The sequence below is a fragment of the Cottoperca gobio genome, chromosome 3 (genome assembly GCF_900634415.1).
Source record: "Cottoperca gobio chromosome 3, fCotGob3.1, whole genome shotgun sequence".
NCBI lineage: Eukaryota > Metazoa > Chordata > Actinopteri > Perciformes > Bovichtidae > Cottoperca > Cottoperca gobio.
The window spans coordinates 29,781,199-29,800,814 of record NC_041357.1 but is presented as its reverse complement, the minus strand read 5'-3'; the positions used below and the strand labels follow the sequence as shown (position 1 = coordinate 29,800,814).

General features: G+C 40.8%; 1 protein-coding gene across 1 annotated transcript in view; it reads left to right on the top strand.

Annotated features, from left to right (window-relative positions):
- Window positions 1-19,616, top strand: part of shank2a (SH3 and multiple ankyrin repeat domains 2a) — a 221,869-nt gene that overhangs the window by 123,222 nt on the left and 79,031 nt on the right. The window contains exons 12-13 of the mRNA XM_029426822.1: window positions 3,009-3,011; window positions 10,213-10,636. Coding sequence (XP_029282682.1) covers window positions 3,009-3,011; window positions 10,213-10,636 — 427 coding nt within the window. The remainder of the gene's footprint in view (window positions 1-3,008; window positions 3,012-10,212; window positions 10,637-19,616) is intronic.

The following is a 19,616-nucleotide window of genomic DNA, read 5'->3' as shown; positions in this document are numbered from 1 at the left end:
TTAATCATTGAGTTTGAGGAAAGTCCTGCATGTCAGTGTCCCTTAAAAGTCACAGGGCCGTGAAAAGTTTTTCAATAAAAACTTGAATGTCAAAAAGAAAAACATTCATATGAGTGTGTTCTGATTCACCAGCGCTGGGGGGAAGGTTTGGTGAAGTTTAACTACAATACATTATTTAATGTTGGTGAAGGATCAGGGTTATGGTGAAGAAACCAATGAATTCACATATTGGGGGAGTAAATTACAAATATAATTAATGTTGTTTCAAATAATGATGAAATAATTGTTATTTAGTTGCGCACCAAAAAGTAGAGTTCTAGCACTGATTACAGAAGTGTACCTGCCAACATGTGCAACAGTCAAGTTAACATTTAGTTTTAATTAAAAAGAAACAAACGTTGGCTGTTGATGGGAGACATGAAGCCACTGGGACATTGTCTACACTCATTAATAATGTGGGACATTGTCTGTACTCATTACTAATGTGGGACATTGTCTACACTCATTACTAATGTGGGACATTGTCTGTACTCATTACTAATGTTGGACATTGTCTACACTCATTACTAATGTGGGACATTGTCTGTACTCATTACTAATGTTGGACATTGTCTACACTCATTACTAATGTTGGACATTGTCTACACTCATGACTGATGTGGGACATTGTCTGTACTCATTACTAATGTTGGACATTCTCTATACTCATTACTAATGTGGGACATTGTCTGTACTCATTACTAATGTTGGACATTGTCTACACTCATTACTAATGTTGGACATTGTCTACACTCATGACTGATGTGGGACATTGTCTGTACTCATTACTAATGTTGGACATTCTCTATACTCATTACTAATGTGGGACATTGTCTGTACTCATTACTAATGTTGGACATTGTCTGTACTCATTACTAATGTTGGACATTGTCTATACTCATTACTAATGTGGGACATTGTCTATACTGATTACTAAAGTGGGACATTGTCTGTACTCATTACTAATGTTGGACATTGTCTACACTCATGACTGATGTGGGACATTGTCTGTACTCATTACTAATGTTGGACATTCTCTATACTCATTACTAATGTGGGACATTGTCTGTACTCATTACTAATGTTGGACATTGTCTACACTCATTACTAATGTTGGACATTGTCTACACTCATGACTGATGTGGGACATTGTCTGTACTCATTACTAATGTTGGACATTCTCTATACTCATTACTAATGTGGGACATTGTCTGTACTCATTACTAATGTTGGACATTGTCTGTACTCATTACTAATGTTGGACATTGTCTATACTCATTACTAATGTGGGACATTGTCTATACTGATTACTAAAGTGGGACATTGTCTGTACTCATTACTAATGTTGGACATTGTCTGTACTCATTACTAATGTTGGACATTGTCTATACTCATTACTAATGTGGGACATTGTCTATACTCATTACTAAAGTGGGACATTGTCTGTACTCATTACTAATGTTGGACATTGTCTGTACTCATTACTAATGTGGGACATTGTCTGTACTCATTACTAATGTGGGACATTGTCTGTACTCATTACTAATGTTGGACATTGTCTGTACTCATTACTAATGTTGGACATTGTCTATACTCATTACTAATGTGGGACATTGTCTGTACTCATTACTAAAGTGGGACATTGTCTGTACTCATTACTAATGTTGGACATTGTCTGTACTCATTACTAATGTTGGACATTGTCTACACACATTACTAAAGTGGGACAGTGTCTGTACTCATTACTAATGTGGGACATTGTCTATACTCATTACTAATGTGGGACATTGTCTATACTGATTACTAAAGTGGGACATTGTCTGTACTCATTACTAATGTTGGACATTGTCTGTACTCATTACTAATGTTGGACATTGTCTATACTCATTACTAATGTTGGACATTGTCTATACTCATTACTAAAGTGGGACATTGTCTGTACTCATTACTAATGTGGGACATTGTCTGTACTCATTACTAATGTTGGACATTATCTACACTCATTAGTAATGTTGGACATTGTCTGTACTCATTACTAATGTTGGACATTGTCTACACTCATGACTAATGTGGGACATTGTCTGTACTCATTACTAATGTGGGACATTGTCTATACTCATTACTAATGTTGGACATTGTCTATACTCATTACTAAAGTGGGACAGTGTCTGTACTCATTACTAATGTTGGACATTGTCTATACTCATTACTAAAGTGGGACATTGTCTGTACTCATTACTAATGTTGGACATTGTCTGTACTCATTACTAATGTGGGACATTGTCTGTACTCATTACTAATGTTGGACATTGTCTATACTCATTACTAAAGTGGGACATTGTCTGTACTCATTACTAATGTTGGACATTGTCTGTACTCATTACTAATGTTGGACATTGTCTATACTCATTACTAATGTTGGACATTGTCTATATTCATTACTAAAGTGGGACATTGTCTGTACTCATTACTAATGTGGGACATTGTCTGTACTCATTACTAATGTTGGACATTATCTACACTCATTAGTAATGTTGGACATTGTCTGTACTCATTACTAATGTTGGACATTGTCTACACTCATGACTAATGTGGGACATTGTCTGTACTCATTACTAATGTGGGACATTGTCTATACTCATTACTAATGTTGGACATTGTCTATACTCATTACTAAAGTGGGACAGTGTCTGTACTCATTACTAATGTGGGACATTGTCTATACTCATTACTAATGTTGGACATTGTCTATACTCATTACTAATGTGGGACATTGTCTGTACTCATTACTAATGTGGGACATTGTCTGTACTCATTACTAATGTTGGACATTGTCTATACTCATTACTAAAGTGGGACATTGTCTGTACTCATTACTAATGTTGGACATTGTCTGTACTCATTACTAATGTGGGACATTGTCTGTACTCATTACTAATGTTGGACATTGTCTATACTCATTACTAAAGTGGGTCAGTGTCTGTACTCATTACTAATGTGGGACATTGTCTGTACTCATTACTAATGTGGGACATTGTCTGTACTCATTACTAATGTTGGACATTGTCTACACTCATTACTAATGTGGGACATTGTCTACACTCATTAATAATGTGGGATATTGTCTACACTCATTACTAATGTGGGACATTGTCTGTACTCCTTACTAATGTGGGACATTGTCTGTACTCATTACTAATGTGGGACATTGTCTGTACTCATTACTAATGTTGGACATTGTCTACACTCATGACTAATGTGGGACATTGTCTGTACTCATTACTAATGTGGGACATTGTCTGTACTCATTACTAATGTGGGACATTGTCTGTACTCATTACTAATGTGAGACATTGTCTGTACTCATTACTAATGTGGGACATTGTCTGTACTCATTACTAATGTGGGACATTGTCTGTACTCATTACTAATGTTGGACATTGTCTACACACATTACTAATGTTGGACATTGTCTACACTCATTACTAATGTGGGACATTGTCTGTACTCATTACTAATGTTGGATATTGTCTGTACTCATTACTAATGTTGGACATTGTCTACACACATTACTAATGTTGGACATTGTCTACACTCATTACTAATGTTGGACATTGTCTGTACTCATTACTAATGTGGGACATTGTCTAAACTCATTACTAATGTTGGACATTGTCTACACTCATTAATAATGTTGGACATTGTCTACACTCATTAATAATGTTGGACATTGTCTAAACTCATTACTAATGTTGGACATTGTCTACACTCATTACTAATGTTGGACATTGTCTACACTCATTACTAATGTGGGACATTGTCTACACTCATTACTAATGTTGGATATTGTCTGTACTCATTACTAATGTTGGATATTGTCTGTACTCATTACTAATGTTGGATATTGTCTACACTCATTACTAATGTTGGATATTGTCTGTACTCATTACTAATGTGGGACATTGTCTAAACTCATTACTAATGTTGGACATTGTCTACACTCATTACTAATGTTGGACATTGTCTACACTCATTAATAATGTTGGACATTGTCTAAACTCATTACTAATGTTGGACATTGTCTACACTCATTACTAATGTTGGACATTGTCTACACTCATTAATAATGTTGGACATTATCTACACTCATTACTAATGTGGGACATTGTCTACACTCATTACTAATGTTGGCTATTGTCTGTACTCATTACTAATGTTGGATATTGTCTGTACTCATTACTAATGTGGGACATTGTCTACACTCATTACTCATGTTGGACATTGTCTGTACTCATTACTAATGTGGGACATTGTCTGTACTCATTACTAATGTCGGACATTGTCTACACTCATTAATAATGTTGGACATTGTCTAAACTCATTACTAATATTGGATATTGTCTACACTCATTACTAATGTTGGACATTGTCTACACTCATTACTCATGTTGGACATTGTCTACACTCATTAGAAATAATTCAATATATTGATGAGGGTCAGGAGACGATTGTGTTTAATGATTGAAATAATTTTGTTTGTTCTCGTTTGATCGTGTCTTATAAACGACTGGAATCCGGACTGCTGACCTCACATGTGAGAGAAATAATTAGAAAGTAAAATAGTCTGAAAACAATGTGCAAACTGCGATGTGACGTGAGTCGCTATTATTTCAGTTCAGAGCTGCAGCTCAGCAGAAGTTGACCTGACCCTGATGGAGTTCTCTCCCTGCAGACGTTGACCTCCATTCAACATCTAATCCAAATTTAGTGTTTTTTTGCTCCATTTCTTTCCTTTTTCTGTGCAAATTGCTGCAGAAATGAGCAAAGCAAGCAGCACCCTGGTGGCCCAGAGGTTCAGGTGTCGAACTAGAACTGAAACGTTCACGTTTCATTTTCTTTTTAAAATGAATATGCATTTGTCTTTGTGCAGAAACATGCAGGGAGTAGTGTGTGTTCTCTGTCCTTCAGTATGTGTCCTTTCTGTCTGCCAGAACATATAAATCATCATGATGTGTGAGGAGTCTGGTCTACGTAGAGTTTAAATAATCCTAACATCTGTCCTCAGGTTAAAGGAATATATCACCCACAAAATGATCAATTGTGTATTAAGTGCTCGCTCCGTGTCACTGTTCTCACATTGTCCGCAGGGTGGACGAAGAATAAAAAAACGGACAAAAGTCTTGTTTAACAACAACAAAACGTTATCAAAACGTCCGTCTGCAAACTCTCACACAACTTCTGCAGGATAATCTAAGTCTCACATGTCCAGACTTGATTAAAAATGTAAATCCTTCTTTTAAATGTACAGATTTTACTTTATGATCAGCACACATATTGGCACAAAGTGGACTTTTGAGGGACAAACAGTATTTAACTGTCTTCCTGTAACAGCTTAGTGTGCTATGTATGTCAACAGCATCATTTAGACGCTCTGACCTTTGACCTGCATTCTGTGTTTCAGGAGCATTTAATCATATAGATTCCACTGATTGCTTTTCCAACTCTTATATAAGATGCTCGGGTTGTTTTCAATCCCCACCCCCCATTTTACTTGATAATTAATTTTTGTGAGCGATTGTGTGCAAAGAGATGAGAGAAAGACAGAGCGAGTCGATGCATTACAGTGTACGGGTGTTTCTTCAATGTCGAGATCCTTACACGGCTGATGCTGCGTCCTTGAATCCAGCCGAAGGCCTGTTCCAATGTCAAGGATCCTTCGAGCCAAGAACTGAGTCCTTCATTCAGAGGATTTTGAAGGATATACATATCTGTATTCTCCGCGTTGCTAAAACACCCACAATCCTTTGCCAGCGTTGCATTTCCTGTCCCACGATTTGGAAACAAGAAAAATATGCTCGTACATTTTCAGTGATTTCACCTCAAAATGTGTTTCTGAACAATTTGAGGCGAGAAATTGCTAAACCAGTGAATCTTCACTCATGTTAGATCTTTAAGGTTTAATTTAAAACACAGGCCAAAAACATGAAATATGGAGAGCCGGCACATTTTCATGTTTAACTCTGTAAATTATGGTTTTATTTTAAACAAAACAGAGTTGGTGATCGTTGAAACAGTAGAGAAAGACCAAGGCGGCTTTGAAGAGCATTATTTTGTTTCTGTGTTTTGATCAGTTATGTAAAATTACTGTTTCTGTCAATGGAGTCTGGTGGCTTTGAGGAGAAAATATTTATTGTATTGTTTTGTACGTTATAATAGTTGTCAACATAGCCTAGCTGTTTTGAATTAGTTTGCGTTATTTTGAGGAATGCAAAATCAATGCTATACTGGAAGTTTAAAAAAAAGAAACGTCAATTTCCTTCATTCGATGGTACTGTTTCAATGTGTATTCTCTGAATGCTAGGAAGTCTTAGCTAGCCTCTGTTGGGTCGGCCTTGACATCCTTCACTCTGAGGAACATACATACACACACCCGTGTGGATATAAAAGCTCCACCAGCGTAGAAGCCACACACGCACACAGATAGCTCGTCAGCTATCTGTTAGCTTTTAAATGTGCTAGCTCATTAAATGTTTGCCTGTCTTCTCTTCATCAGCACGTCTGCTGTAGACCCACAGAGAGAGAGAAAGGTCTCAGCTATTAGTCTGGGAAAGCGCTAATGACTCAGTGAAACCACTTTCAGATGTTCAGTGCCAGAAAGCGACCAGCAGGAATCTGCACCACAGCTAACAGGCGGCGATGGTAGCCTGGTGCCGTTGTATTAATCAACTTAATAATCAGGAGGTGCTTGTTGGAATGGCTGCAGGCTCTGTTCTGCTCTCCTCTCCCTGCGCTGGTGTAATTGCAAGGAGAGCTGGTTCTGGCAGTTATAGGCTCGTCATCTCACGAGTAATGGAGAAACACATCCATGGGGAAATCAAGGCCAACCTCTGGTACCAGTTCAGTCCAACAGTGTAGCGCAGGCAGTGGAGACCAGAGGAGTTCTGCTCTGCTCATGAAATCCTGATAATCATGCTAATGATGGTCACAGAGAGAGCAGCGCGGAGCCGTGTCCAATCACCTCAGTTCAATACTTGTGTGTGTCAATTATATCCTATATTGGTTTTAGCTGTCTTGTATTGGACGCCCACACAGTCAGACAGAGATTACATGTTGATGGATAGATAAAACAAATGACAAGACATGTACAATAATGCCAGAAGAGGAACAACAAAGGTCAATAGATAGATGGATAGATGTGCACATATAGTCTCAGAGTAAGTCTGAAAAAGAAGGTAAACTATAAATAACCATCTCCTTCCCTGTGGTACACAAATACTGACGTGCACTTTGCTTCAGCACAGTGATGGTTTAAAATGGCAATAGTGATGGAATATTAATTGCACGATGTAATGGCTGGAATAAAGACCGTGTCGGAATAATTCCCTGTGAGCCTCACTTTCACTATGCAGTATTGACGGCGCCCTGGGTACTGTCACCTGGGGAAATGAAGGCTTCCACCAGAACAGGAAGATGTTTACCTGAGAATCTGTAGCTTTCCCCAGTTACCAAAGAGTATCAAGCTCAGTTCTTTGCACTTGCTGTCCCCAGTAGTGGGGATAGGGGATTTTGCAACAACCAAAGTAACTCCAGGTACCCTTTCTCCTGACGACCGCCATGCATTCATAGTTCTCGTGGTCTCCACTCTGAAGTCTCTCCTTGTTGAACCGAGTGCTTCACCTTCCAGGCAGACGGTGCAGATCTGTTCCCATGACGGAGGCATCCCTGCAGTCACTACATGCACTGATTGACGACTGTGCTCAATGAAAGAAACTCTTAGTCGACTAACACTCATATACCTTTGTTATCGACTAATCCACAAAAGACTGAGTGTCCCCATAAAGAATCCTGCAAAAGCATTAAATCTTGTGTTTACCAGAGATGTGTTCATCACTTTATTAGAAATATGACTAATCGACTAGAGAAATCTTCGTCGACTAAGAGCGGGAAGCTTTGCATATATCTGTGCTCCTAAAAATAACACACAACAATGGAAAAAGGCACAATCACCCCTTTTATTATGCAAATTGTACAGTATGTGCAACATGATCAGAATGTCAGCCGTCTTTAATCTTCACACACTCAGTGAGTGCACATGCAGGATGTTACACAGCTGCTATTTTAATACAGTTAATATAGAAATTCATGTTACTATTAGACGTTTTATTAGTAAATGTATTTGTGCCATAAAGTAACAGAGCTCAGACTGTTGGACAATATTAAAGACTTTAATTAACAGTTACCATATAGAACACTGCACCTTTAAAGTTGTACTTCTGTTCAATATGTTCCTCTACAAAGTGCTTTGAAGATCACAGAATCCTAAAAGTGATTCAACCAACAGGTTTTAAAAGAGGAGTTTTGTCTGTGGCACTCAAGCCATCCTGTTCTATAACCAAGTATTAACCCTAAAGCATGCAGCGCAATCACCCTGCAGAACAGAGCAGCATCTCAGGTGAACACACATCGACAAACGGTGTAGTTGTTATGACAAAAAACGATCAAATCATCCGACAACTTTGATCCAAGGTCAGTGTTCTGACCTTGGATGCTCTCTTTAACGGGGGTTGAAAGGTCAGGGTCACCGGCTCCTTGTCATCACTCAAGGGCAGCCTCACACACACAGTGGAGCTGGAGGTTTGTGTGGTGGAGTCTTCAGGGAGGTGGAGGAAGAGCTCTCGTGTAAAGTCTCCACTGACATAGATTACTTTGTAGTGCTGCTACCAGATAGTGTCTATTTCTGGAGAATTTGAGTAACTATAGAAAGATGGGATTTGTTTCTGATCAGCAATATTCTCAATATAAAGTAGAACGAGGCCAAACTATTAAACAGACTTTTATACTTTTGGAATTTCATCTGCACAAATGATATAATGCATCTGTGCACATAGAAAAATCATCTTTTTACCCATATTTCACAAGGTAGAAGCTTAGAGTAAGAGACCTGGCCAAGACAGCAGCATAACAAGATACAGACAACAACAATAACCACAAGTAGAAATACATTAACGTGTTGAAATACCTACACAGTGACAGGCACTTACAGGAGCCTTAAAATCAGCCAGAGAAACCAATTCTTGTAGTTTCAGCACCAAAGAGCAAATCGTGTCTCAGGCTTCTGTGCAATCAAAGTGCAAATGTACGATGGGAGTTGAAAAGCTTTACAAATAACTAAAGGTCAGAGATCGGCAAGAATTCTGATTGCAGACTTTACAATTAGTAACAAATCTCAGTGCACTTTGATCTGCAGTATATAGCATGTGCAAACAATGTGCAGATGTACAAACCAGATTAGAAAACAAGTCAGGGATGCACTGAAGTCACAGCTAGTGTTCAGCACACAGAAGGTGCATCTGTAGTTTTGCACGTACTTGAGTTGCTGTCATTTGCATTTATATGTTCATCACTTCAACTGCTTTCAGATATGTCACTTCCACTGCCAGTTAGATTCCTTCAGTGCTTCAACTTCAGTCCTTTCTATTAGAACTACTCCCATACAATTACCATCAACCAACACAAACATGTATCCTCAAATATGTCAAAAGCATAATGAGTACACTGAAAGCCGCTTTGTCTCCTTTTTTGAAGGATCACTGGCCAAAACTCCCCCAACTAACTTTGACATTGAAGACAGGAGATCATCTTTGTCAAAGTTATTTACCATTTAAAGCAACATTATGTAACTATAAACCTCAAACCTTTAGAGATGTTGACGCTACACTGACTTGTAATCAGGAGAAGGAGGTGCTAGCTTATGTAACTTTGCAGAGCGAGTCGTACAATCTCCTGGGAGAAGTGTGTAAGTGGATTTCAGTGAAGCTGGATCATATTTAATGGAGAAACTGTTTTGTGGTTTCCCCTCTGACGTCCTGCTGCTCTGCCATGATGTGTTTCCTGTTGGACAGAAAGCTTCCCTTGTTGCTAAAGTAATGCTAACGGCTAACTGCTGTGTTAGCTAGTTAGCTGTTCCAGTACTGGAAGATAATAATAACAAATGCAGCTGTCCATATTTACAGCAGCGGTGGAAACGTGAGATACAGAATCCTCCATTATGTTGCTTTAAAATATGCACATACAGTTTGAGTTATTAGAAACGATCAAAGATCCTAATGAAATAATGAAATGCTTAGATTCTGAAACATAAATGACTTCAATCTCTTCTTCATTCCTCTGCAGTGCCTTTCCGCGAGGCTCCAGCCTACTCCAAACGCCGCCGGGGTCAGTCTTCTGGCAGCGGAAACGGCCACTCTCCCTCCTCGTTATCAGCGCCACGGGTCCTGCTGCGCTCCAACAGCGACAACAACCTAACAGTCAGTCAGTACCAGCAGCAGCACGGTTCTCCTGGCACCTGGGCCCCCCATCTGCAGCAACACGCCCAGCCCCACCCACACAGGGCCCCCCAGCAGGGTCACTCGCAGCCTGGCGCCTCAGCATTACATCGCAGCCTGTCACCCCAGCTGCTCCAGCAGATGCCCAGCGGCAGCCCCAATGGCAACGTGGTGGTGCGGACCATGGGGAGGGGGGCGAGGAGCCGGTCACCTTCCCTCAGCCGGCTGGGGGAGGAGGCCCGGCGGGCTCTACCTTCACAGCGCCAGCCCAGGTGAGCGTCTGCAACACACTCGAGAGCTGTGTGTGTGTGTGTGTGTATGGGTGTGGGTGTGGGGGGTATTCTCTTTTTTATTTTCACAAGATCCAGTCTGACTAACCTTGCAGGTCAGAGGCATACATAAGATATATGATATAATATTATACTGTCGATATGTTGCTGTTGAGTCTTGATCTGGTCACGCCTGTTTGCTCCTGAACTTAAGACGTCAGCGCGTCAACTCAAGAACATAATAAGTTCCCTCCTGCAGGACTCTGCTGTTTAACAAGATGGAGATCAGTTATGAAGGGTCCTTAAAGGGGTCAGTTCACCCAAATGACATAAAATCATTTCTCACTTAGCTCTAGTTGTATCCAGTCATGCAGGTTTGGTTTTCTCCCTCCAGATCTCTGTTTCTTAGAGGTCTCTAAACCCTACTGATTGCATTATTTGCAAACTTAGAGACCTTACAGAGCTTGAAAACCCTTGTTTCCTTTGTAACCTGGTGGTTTCTTTGAGTAGCCTTGTTACTTAAAGGGGAACTGCACTGATTCTACAGTCAAGCCCCGAGGAAGAGCACCAGGCTCTGAAGAGACGTCTGTAAATCAGCTGATCATTTATTTTTAGGTAAATCAACTTCCCAGTTCAAACACTTAAATATCTTTTGTAAAATGCAATAATAGACCAAATCCAGAAAGGAAGTGTGCTGGTATTAGTTTCAATCTACCACCAATCCCAGAGAAAGCACATCTCAAAACTTAATAAAACCTCATACAACAAGCAAGGCATCACCGTGGAGTCTCCTCAGAGCTCAGCCTACACTACATCTTCATCTTCATCTTACTGTATACAGTATACATTATATTGCACCATCCCCCCCACGTGAGATGATGCATCACTGGTTCCTCTGGTGCCATTAACAATACTCTGGCTTCCTACAGTAGCTACGGCAACTGTTGCTATGGTTGCCAACAGACACTTTGCAAATGCGTGCGAGTTTGTATGTAAGCAGTGTGTCTGTGTGTGTGTGTGTGGTTGTGCGTGTGCATGTGTGCGTTTCATATGCCTGCTTTAATATTGATGATTCCAACTTAGTGTGTGTGTGTGTGTGCGGTGGGGGGGGGGACTCAGCCTCCACCTGACTAAGTTCATTAAGGAACACCATGATGTATCTCTGCGTGTATATTTGCTCCGTCCGTGGCATGTGCGAGCAACATGTGAAAGGCGGAGGATTAAAGTGTGACAGGCGTTTATCTGGGAGCGATGTAACTGTCAATCCCGATTAAGACACATGCTCTCTGGCCTCTTCCTCTTACCTCCTCCTCTTCCTCCTCCTCCTCCTCTTCCTTGGCAGATGGACACGTTTGGAAGCACTCCGCTGCACCAACACTACCCACACTGTGTAGCTGCCTCTGTCCAATGTCGAGGAGGGGAGAGGAGAGGAGGGATGTACATGATAGAAAAGATGTGAAGATGAAGCAGGAGAATTAAGACAGGATGAAGAGCAGAGAGAGGAGGAGGCCGTTGTAGGAGAGAGAATAAAAGCGCAGAATGAGGGGTTTAGAGCGAGGGTGGAGGGGATGGAGTGAAGGGAAGACAAGTGACGGAGGAGATGAGAGAAAGGCCAGAGTAACGGGGGAGGACAGTTGCCTTTGCTTCAGCAGTAACATGAACATCACTATCATGTCTTTTGACATATTCCACTAAAAACCCGCTCGTCGAGAGGAAGAGGGTTTGATTGTCGACAGAAGTGATGTTTTCTGTGAACTGACAGCGGTTTAAAGCAGAAACTTCATTGCTTCTGCATTTCCCCATGTTGAGTCTGACGAGCTTCACAACTGCTTTGCTGTTGTTTCATAAATGTAAGATATTATGATGCTGCAGCTTTGTGTCAGAACAAACGTGTTAAACGTGACCGCAGCTTCTTCACCTTACAGGCACCTGCAGCCACTTACGTGCTGATCAGCTTCTCAATATGTCCTCAAGTTTCACTTTTCGGCCATCTTGTTTTTTGGCAAACAGAAGTGACACGAGAGGGTCGAGCAAAGTACAACTGAGCGAGACATTTACAGGAGAATGAAGTGAAAACACAAACTGTGAAAGAGTTAAAGTTGTAAGACAAAAAGGCGCAAACCCAACAACACCGTGGTAGTGACCTGTCAATCACAGGTAGCCCCGCCCTAAAGAGACACTGCTTTATCCTCTATTTTAAATGTTTCCATCAGTTACTAAATGAACATCATGTTGATGAAGACTTCAACTCATCAGGAAAATGTTACTGAGGTAATAAATCAAGAGAGAAGAAGAAACATTTTCTCATAGACTTCTATACAACCAGAGCAGTCACCCCCTTCACAACCAGAGGAATGAATGGCACTTCCTGTTTTTTACTTGAAGATAATTACGATCAAATTCTCTTGTTTTTCTAGAGTTCTGTTCTGCAACCTTTTCTCTGTTTCCTGAAAATATTATCCAATTAATTAAATGAATCAGCCAACAGAAAATGTATCTACATGTTTGATTTAAAAGGAAAAGTCAGATTACTTGTTAATGAATCATTTGCCGCAGCCCTAGTTATATGATAAAGGGATATTTCAAAAATATATCGTTGCAGTACTTTGGACACAAAGTATGAAACTTTACTGCTAACTGATTAAAGACAATCATTTGAAACGCCTGATGGAGTCCAGGCTGATTTCTTGTGTGAGTGCACGTGACGTAGATGTTGTGAACGCAGATATAGAACAAGAGGACAGGATGTGATAACGACTCCATCAGTCCTCTGAGTGTTAGACTTGTAATTATCTTGCACTGATTGACAGGCTTTATTAAGGTTGAGCCTTACACTGAAATCACACTTGAATCCTCATTATATTAAATTCATTTGACCTGAGGAGCTCTGCCAACTTATAGCCTTGTATAAGTCACAATTCTGTAAATATTGTTTTATTTTAAAGTATGAGCCTCGACTGTCGAAGGTCAGTGAAACGGTGTATTAGTGTCTGCGGGTGTCAGTAAGGACACGGGGTCACATATTCCTTTAAATACAAACAATCCAACACAATACATGAAATGATATAGTGACATATAATCTACATTACACCCTGGAACTGAGCTGTGCACTCATTATCAATGTTTCTATAAATCCACATGTTGGAAGAATAAGGGCAGGTGGATCTCTCAGCCAATAGGAGAACTAATAAGTAATAATGGCAAAATTCTAAATGACTCATAACGCAGGCCGATGACCTAATGACCCTTTTACCTTTTGTCCATCAGGTCATCTGTAGTCCTGTTCTGCACGGCTCCTCTTGGCTTGTAGAAACCAGGAGTGACCTTTTAATAAGTTCCCCCCATGTCACAGTAATAGAACCAAAGTTCATATTCAGTACAAACTAATATTCTTGAAACTAAAATTAGTTTTTTGTTTGAATGTGTATTTATTCTCATTTTAAATGTCATTAAAAGACCAAAACCAACAATTAATGAATTTACAAATAAGTATTATAGTAAATATTTAGAGACGGACTGACACATTGTTGGTTTTGGCCTTTTCACAGGATTTAGTGATATTAATATATATATATATATATATATATATATATATAGTATATGCCTTACCGTTAAAGAATTGTGTTGCACATATGTACAGTAGATACTGCATAATGACATGTCTTTATAGAGAACACAGAGGTATGTGTGCTCCACTCCTGAAGCTCCCTGGATGGATAACTGCTCTAATTATCAAAAACCCATTAGAGTTAGTGGAGATTTATTTTAAGAGCTTTTTTTTGTTATATTTGTTGAAATTCTCTCTCCATCCTGACAGCAATCAATAAATCAAATTCTCTGACAAAAGAAAGAAAATAATCTGTGGCATCTGTAATGAGTCCGTTCAGTCATTTCATGGTTGCTTCACAGATGATGCATAAACATAAAGAATGGTATCATCTGTATATAAACGTGCTTTGCAGTTGTCTAGTGAGGCACAGGTATCATTAATATACAACGTAAACAACAATGGGCCCACAGTGGAACCTTGTGGCACACCTTTCGTTACTCTTCAAACCACTGAATTCAATCGTGCAGCATTTAAGTTCAGATAATTAATCCTGAAAGCATTTAAAGGAAGCTTCATCAAAACCCAATGATGCCAATTTATCCAGAAGAAACAACGTTTCCTCTTATCAAGAGCAGAAACTGTTTTATTTACAACCACAGTCGCTGCTGTAAAGGCGATACGGCAAGTTCTACCCCCTGAACCATCGGGACTAAGGACCGAGTTGTTCTTTTACAGATGATTCCAATAATGTAACCTGGGAGTCTGGAGACCGGTCTATAGATATCTAGATCACCTGTATCTCCTTCATGTAGAGGAGCCACTAACGATGATTTCCAGACTTCTGGAATCAAACCAGAGTGAAGTGTTCAATTAAAGACAAAGTTACAGCAATGATGGGGAAGCTTTAGGAGAACGGTCTAACCGGTCTGCGCCCGAAGAGCTTTCATGCACTTACACAAAGCCTGGTGTACCTGTCAACATTGGAAGGGAGGGTTGACAGGTATGAAGCCTGGTACACTTTAGAATCTCTTCCTCTATGATAGTGAGAGAAATATTATCATGAGCCTCGAGTGTCTCATCCAGGTCATTTAGTTGATCAAACAAAGAGCGTGATTTGATAAAATGATAAATAAAAGCATTACAAACCTTCTTTGTTATCATTTACAACTTTACAGTTTAGTATAATGTGTTGGGGGAGGGATTAAACACAAAGTGTTGTTGAAATTAATCTCATTCATATTTAATAAATGCAGCTCATGGCAGCACGAACCTTCGCCTACTCACACATGACAACCTCTCTGTCCTACTTGGTTGGAATGCAACACACATGCACATGTTGGCCCAAACACACACACACACACACACACACACACACACACACACACACAAATATGCACACACACAGAGTGACAGCTGTCAGTCAGTCCCAGAATGTCATGGCAACAGCTTCCCAGCTCGATATGGTGCGAGATGTGTCCAGTGTCAGGACGGTGCTGTCTGCACGTTGTTAGATGAAACCAGAGTTCCTCATGTTGAAGGTCAGAACGCTGCGACACTGAACACTGAAGAATGTGACTTTAAAGCTCGCGGCTGAAAACATCGTTGTTTTGAGGTTGGACAGAATCAGAGTTACAGAAATGACTTCACAACCAACGCTGGAGGTTAGAAGTGTAGATATGATTCTCAAATAGCAAAATATCAGAAGAAGAAGAAGAAGAAGAAGAAGAAGAAGAAGAAGAAGTATTCATTCATTAACTGAAGTAGAAGTAATACAACAATTAAAAGTCCTGCACTCAAAAACGTGCTTAAGTAAAGGTTTTATTGTTATATATGAAGGTTCTGGTTTAATATTACTGCTGTATTAATGTAGATTAATGATTTTAACTTTAAATCTACAGCAATGCATCATATTCCATAAGATCATTATTTGCCTACGGTGTATTGTGCACACTCTTCATGTTGCAGAAAGACTTGAAACTCAATGACATGATCTCGCTTTCAAATCCAAGATGAAAGAATGAAACGCACATTCTTTATATTCACCTGGTCACTAAACACATTTTCTATTCCTTTTAATGCTTTTCTGTGTGTAACTTTGTGTTTTTATTGGATGAAAACACATATTTCTTCTTAATTTCAGTCATTGCATGATAGAAAGTAACTTCCACATGTCTTCTGCTCTCACTTCCTGTACTGCAGGTCTGAAGAAAGTCCAGCGTAATATCACAAACAATAGGATTATTACACCTCTGACAACATCTCCCTGCGACTTTGAAGCGATTATAAAAAAATCCCTCGATTTTCTTTGATTCCGTCACAAAGCAAATATTAAACAAAGCACAATAACACGTTAACGGGGGTCCAGAAACACGATGCAAGAATAAAACAGATACACATATTTGAGTTAACAGAAATACCCGTTAGAATTGACCGGATTCACCAGAAAACATACAAAACAGTGAACATTTAAAAAATATGGTTGAAAGTAAAAAGTAAAAGAAGTATATAAATATTTAAATAAGTAAATTAAAATGGCAGAATCGCAGGTATAATATAATATGTATGTATATTATAGAGCAGGGACCCCCTATAGAGAGGTCTGTACGAGGGGGGGTGCTGTCAGAGTTCTGTACGAGGGGGGGTGCTGTCAGAGTTCTGTACTAGGGGGGTGCTGTCAGAGTTCTGTACGAGGGGGGTGCTGTCGGAGTTCTGTACGAGGCAGGGGGTGCTGTCGGAGTTCTGTACGAGGCAGGGGGTGCTGTCAGAGTTCTGTACGAGGCAGGGGGTGCTGTCGGAGTTCTGTACGAGGGGGGTGCTGTCGGAGTTCTGTACGAGGCAGGGGGTGCTGTCGGAGTTCTGTACGAGGCAGGGGGGTGCTGTCGGAGTTCTGTACGAGGGGGGTGCTGTCAGAGTTCTGTACGAGGGGGGTGCTGTCAGAGTTCTGTACGAGGCAGGGGGTGCTGTCGGAGTTCTGTACGAGGGGGGGTGCTGTCAGAGTTCTGTACGAGGGGGGTGCTGTCGGAGTTCTGTACGATGGGGGTGCTGTCAGAGTTCTGTACGAGGCAGGGGGTGCTGTCGGAGTTCTGTACGAGGGGGGTGCTGTCGGAGTTCTGTACGAGGGGGGTGCTGTCGGAGTTCTGTACGAGGGGGGTGCTGTCGGAGTTCTGTACGAGGCAGGGGGTTGCTGTCGGAGTTCTGTACGAGGGGGGTGCTGTCGGAGTTCTGTACGAGGCAGGGGGTGCTGTCAGAGTTCTGTACGAGGGGGGGTGCTGTCGGAGTTCTGTACGAGGCAGGGGGTGCTGTCGGAGTTCTGTACGAGGGGGGGGTGCTGTCGGAGTTCTGTACGAGGCAGGGGGGTGCTGTCAGAGTTCTGTACGAGGGGGGGTGCTGTCGGAGTTAGTGGTGCTCGGAGTTCTGTACGAGGGGGGTGCTGTCGGAGTTCTGTACGAGGCAGGGGGTGCTGTCGGAGTTCTGTACGAGGGGGGGTGCTGTCAGAGTTCTGTACGAGGCAGGGGGTGCTGTCAGAGTTCTGTACGGGGGGGGGGTGCTGTCAGAGTTCTGTACGAGGGGGGGTGCTGTCTGAGTTCTGTATGAGGGGGGTGCTGTCGGAGTTCTGTACGAAGCAGGGGGTGCTGTCAGAGTTCTGTACGAGGGGGGGTGCTGTCGGAGTTCTGTACGAGGGGGGTGCTGTCAGAGTTCTGTACAAGGGGGGGTGCTGTCCGAGTTCTGTATGAGGGGGGGGAAGTGAATGTGCAAATAACCTTTTGGGGAAAGAAATATATTTATAAACCAAAATATTTTTCATAAAAAAATATTTGCTTTATATACAAACAATTTCGCGACCCCCCTGCAGTACCCCCTGTTGAAGACCCCTGGTATAGAACATGGACAAAATAAAATGACATTAAATAAGATATAAATAAATAAAACTGAAACACAGGATACAAACATTAATGTTGTATTGTCTCAGGATATCATCTTATTTTGAAGGGGTCCCAAACAAACACAATAATATACAACACAAGAAAGACACAACGAACATTTGTTATATAATCAACAGAATAATAAACAAACTGAATGAATGTAAACAACATGAACTCATTAGCATCGTCAGTGTTTCAGTAAGAAGGTTTCAGGGATAAATATTGTAATCAGTGCAAACTGTGAAACGTCATCAGCTCTTATACTGAAAGATGTCTTTACACCTGTATTATCCAACCAGCTGTCTCGTGTATTATCTGTATTCTGCACTTACACCTGGTATTAAAGACATCTGTAAACAAACAATACATTCATTTTTACATTTCCTAAACTTGTTTGGGTCCCTGAGGCTTAACTTGGTTTGTTTTGTAACCTGAAATGTTTACTTGCTAGCAGTGTTCGGAAAAAGTGTTGTACCTCCACATACTCGAGAGAATGTGTCAAACTGCTCTCATCTCAGAGCCTTTTAGCATCTTTTAGCTCATTGTTTTGGTTTCCTTCCTGCAGCAACAGTCAGTAAAATCCTGCTCAGCACCAAACATGCAGACAGAAAAGGACCAGCTGGTGATTCAGCAGCTAAAGATCCAGATGTTTTCTTCTGACACGTCGGCCGTTAACATCTGAGGTTAAAAAGAACACGTTGACTTATTTTAACTTACTTACGACGTGACGTATTTAACGCGCTGATCTTACAGTACGTAACTTATAGTTGAGTAAACAAACCTAGGCTTCTTATTTTAACTCAAACCTGCATCTCTGAACCTGACCATGAGCACGTTGTGAAACAGTCGATGCACCTGATGCGTTGTAAAGGTCGTGATAACGGCCATTTAATGGACTGACAATTAGAAACAGCTGATCTTCTATCTATCTGCACACCCGGCTCAATGCATTTAATACATTTACATCAGAAGTGACGTTTATCTTGAGCCAGAGAAGATACAGATTGCATGTTGATACCAGATGTAAATAGGTCACTGTCTCCTCTTCCTCTCACTTCTGTGTGCATGTGACGTGATCACAGGTTCTCTGGGCAACATGTACAATATCAAATATGTAAATCTTCATCGTACTGTATTTGCGTCTGCCCGGCTGCTGTTCCTTCTCTTCCTCTCTCTTCCTCTCTCTTCCTCTCTCTCCTTGTCTCGGGTGATCATCCAATAATAGCACAAATTATGCACAGCTGGTTTTAATCAACACTGTCTAATTAGCACCTCAAAGCCACCTGGGTAATTGCCAAAAGGAAAAAAAAGCATGAGGGAAAACATGGCTGACTGTGTCTTCATCTCAGCCGGTACAAGCTCACCTTGTATCTGGATTTCATCTGCAGCTCAAGTGCTTTGGTGGGAAATGTTTCTCCCACATTATCAAACAAGTGCAGATTTAGATGAGCAGCGAGGGAGGACGACTGAAAACAACCTTTCATGAGTTGTGTAAGAAGTTGCAGCAGCG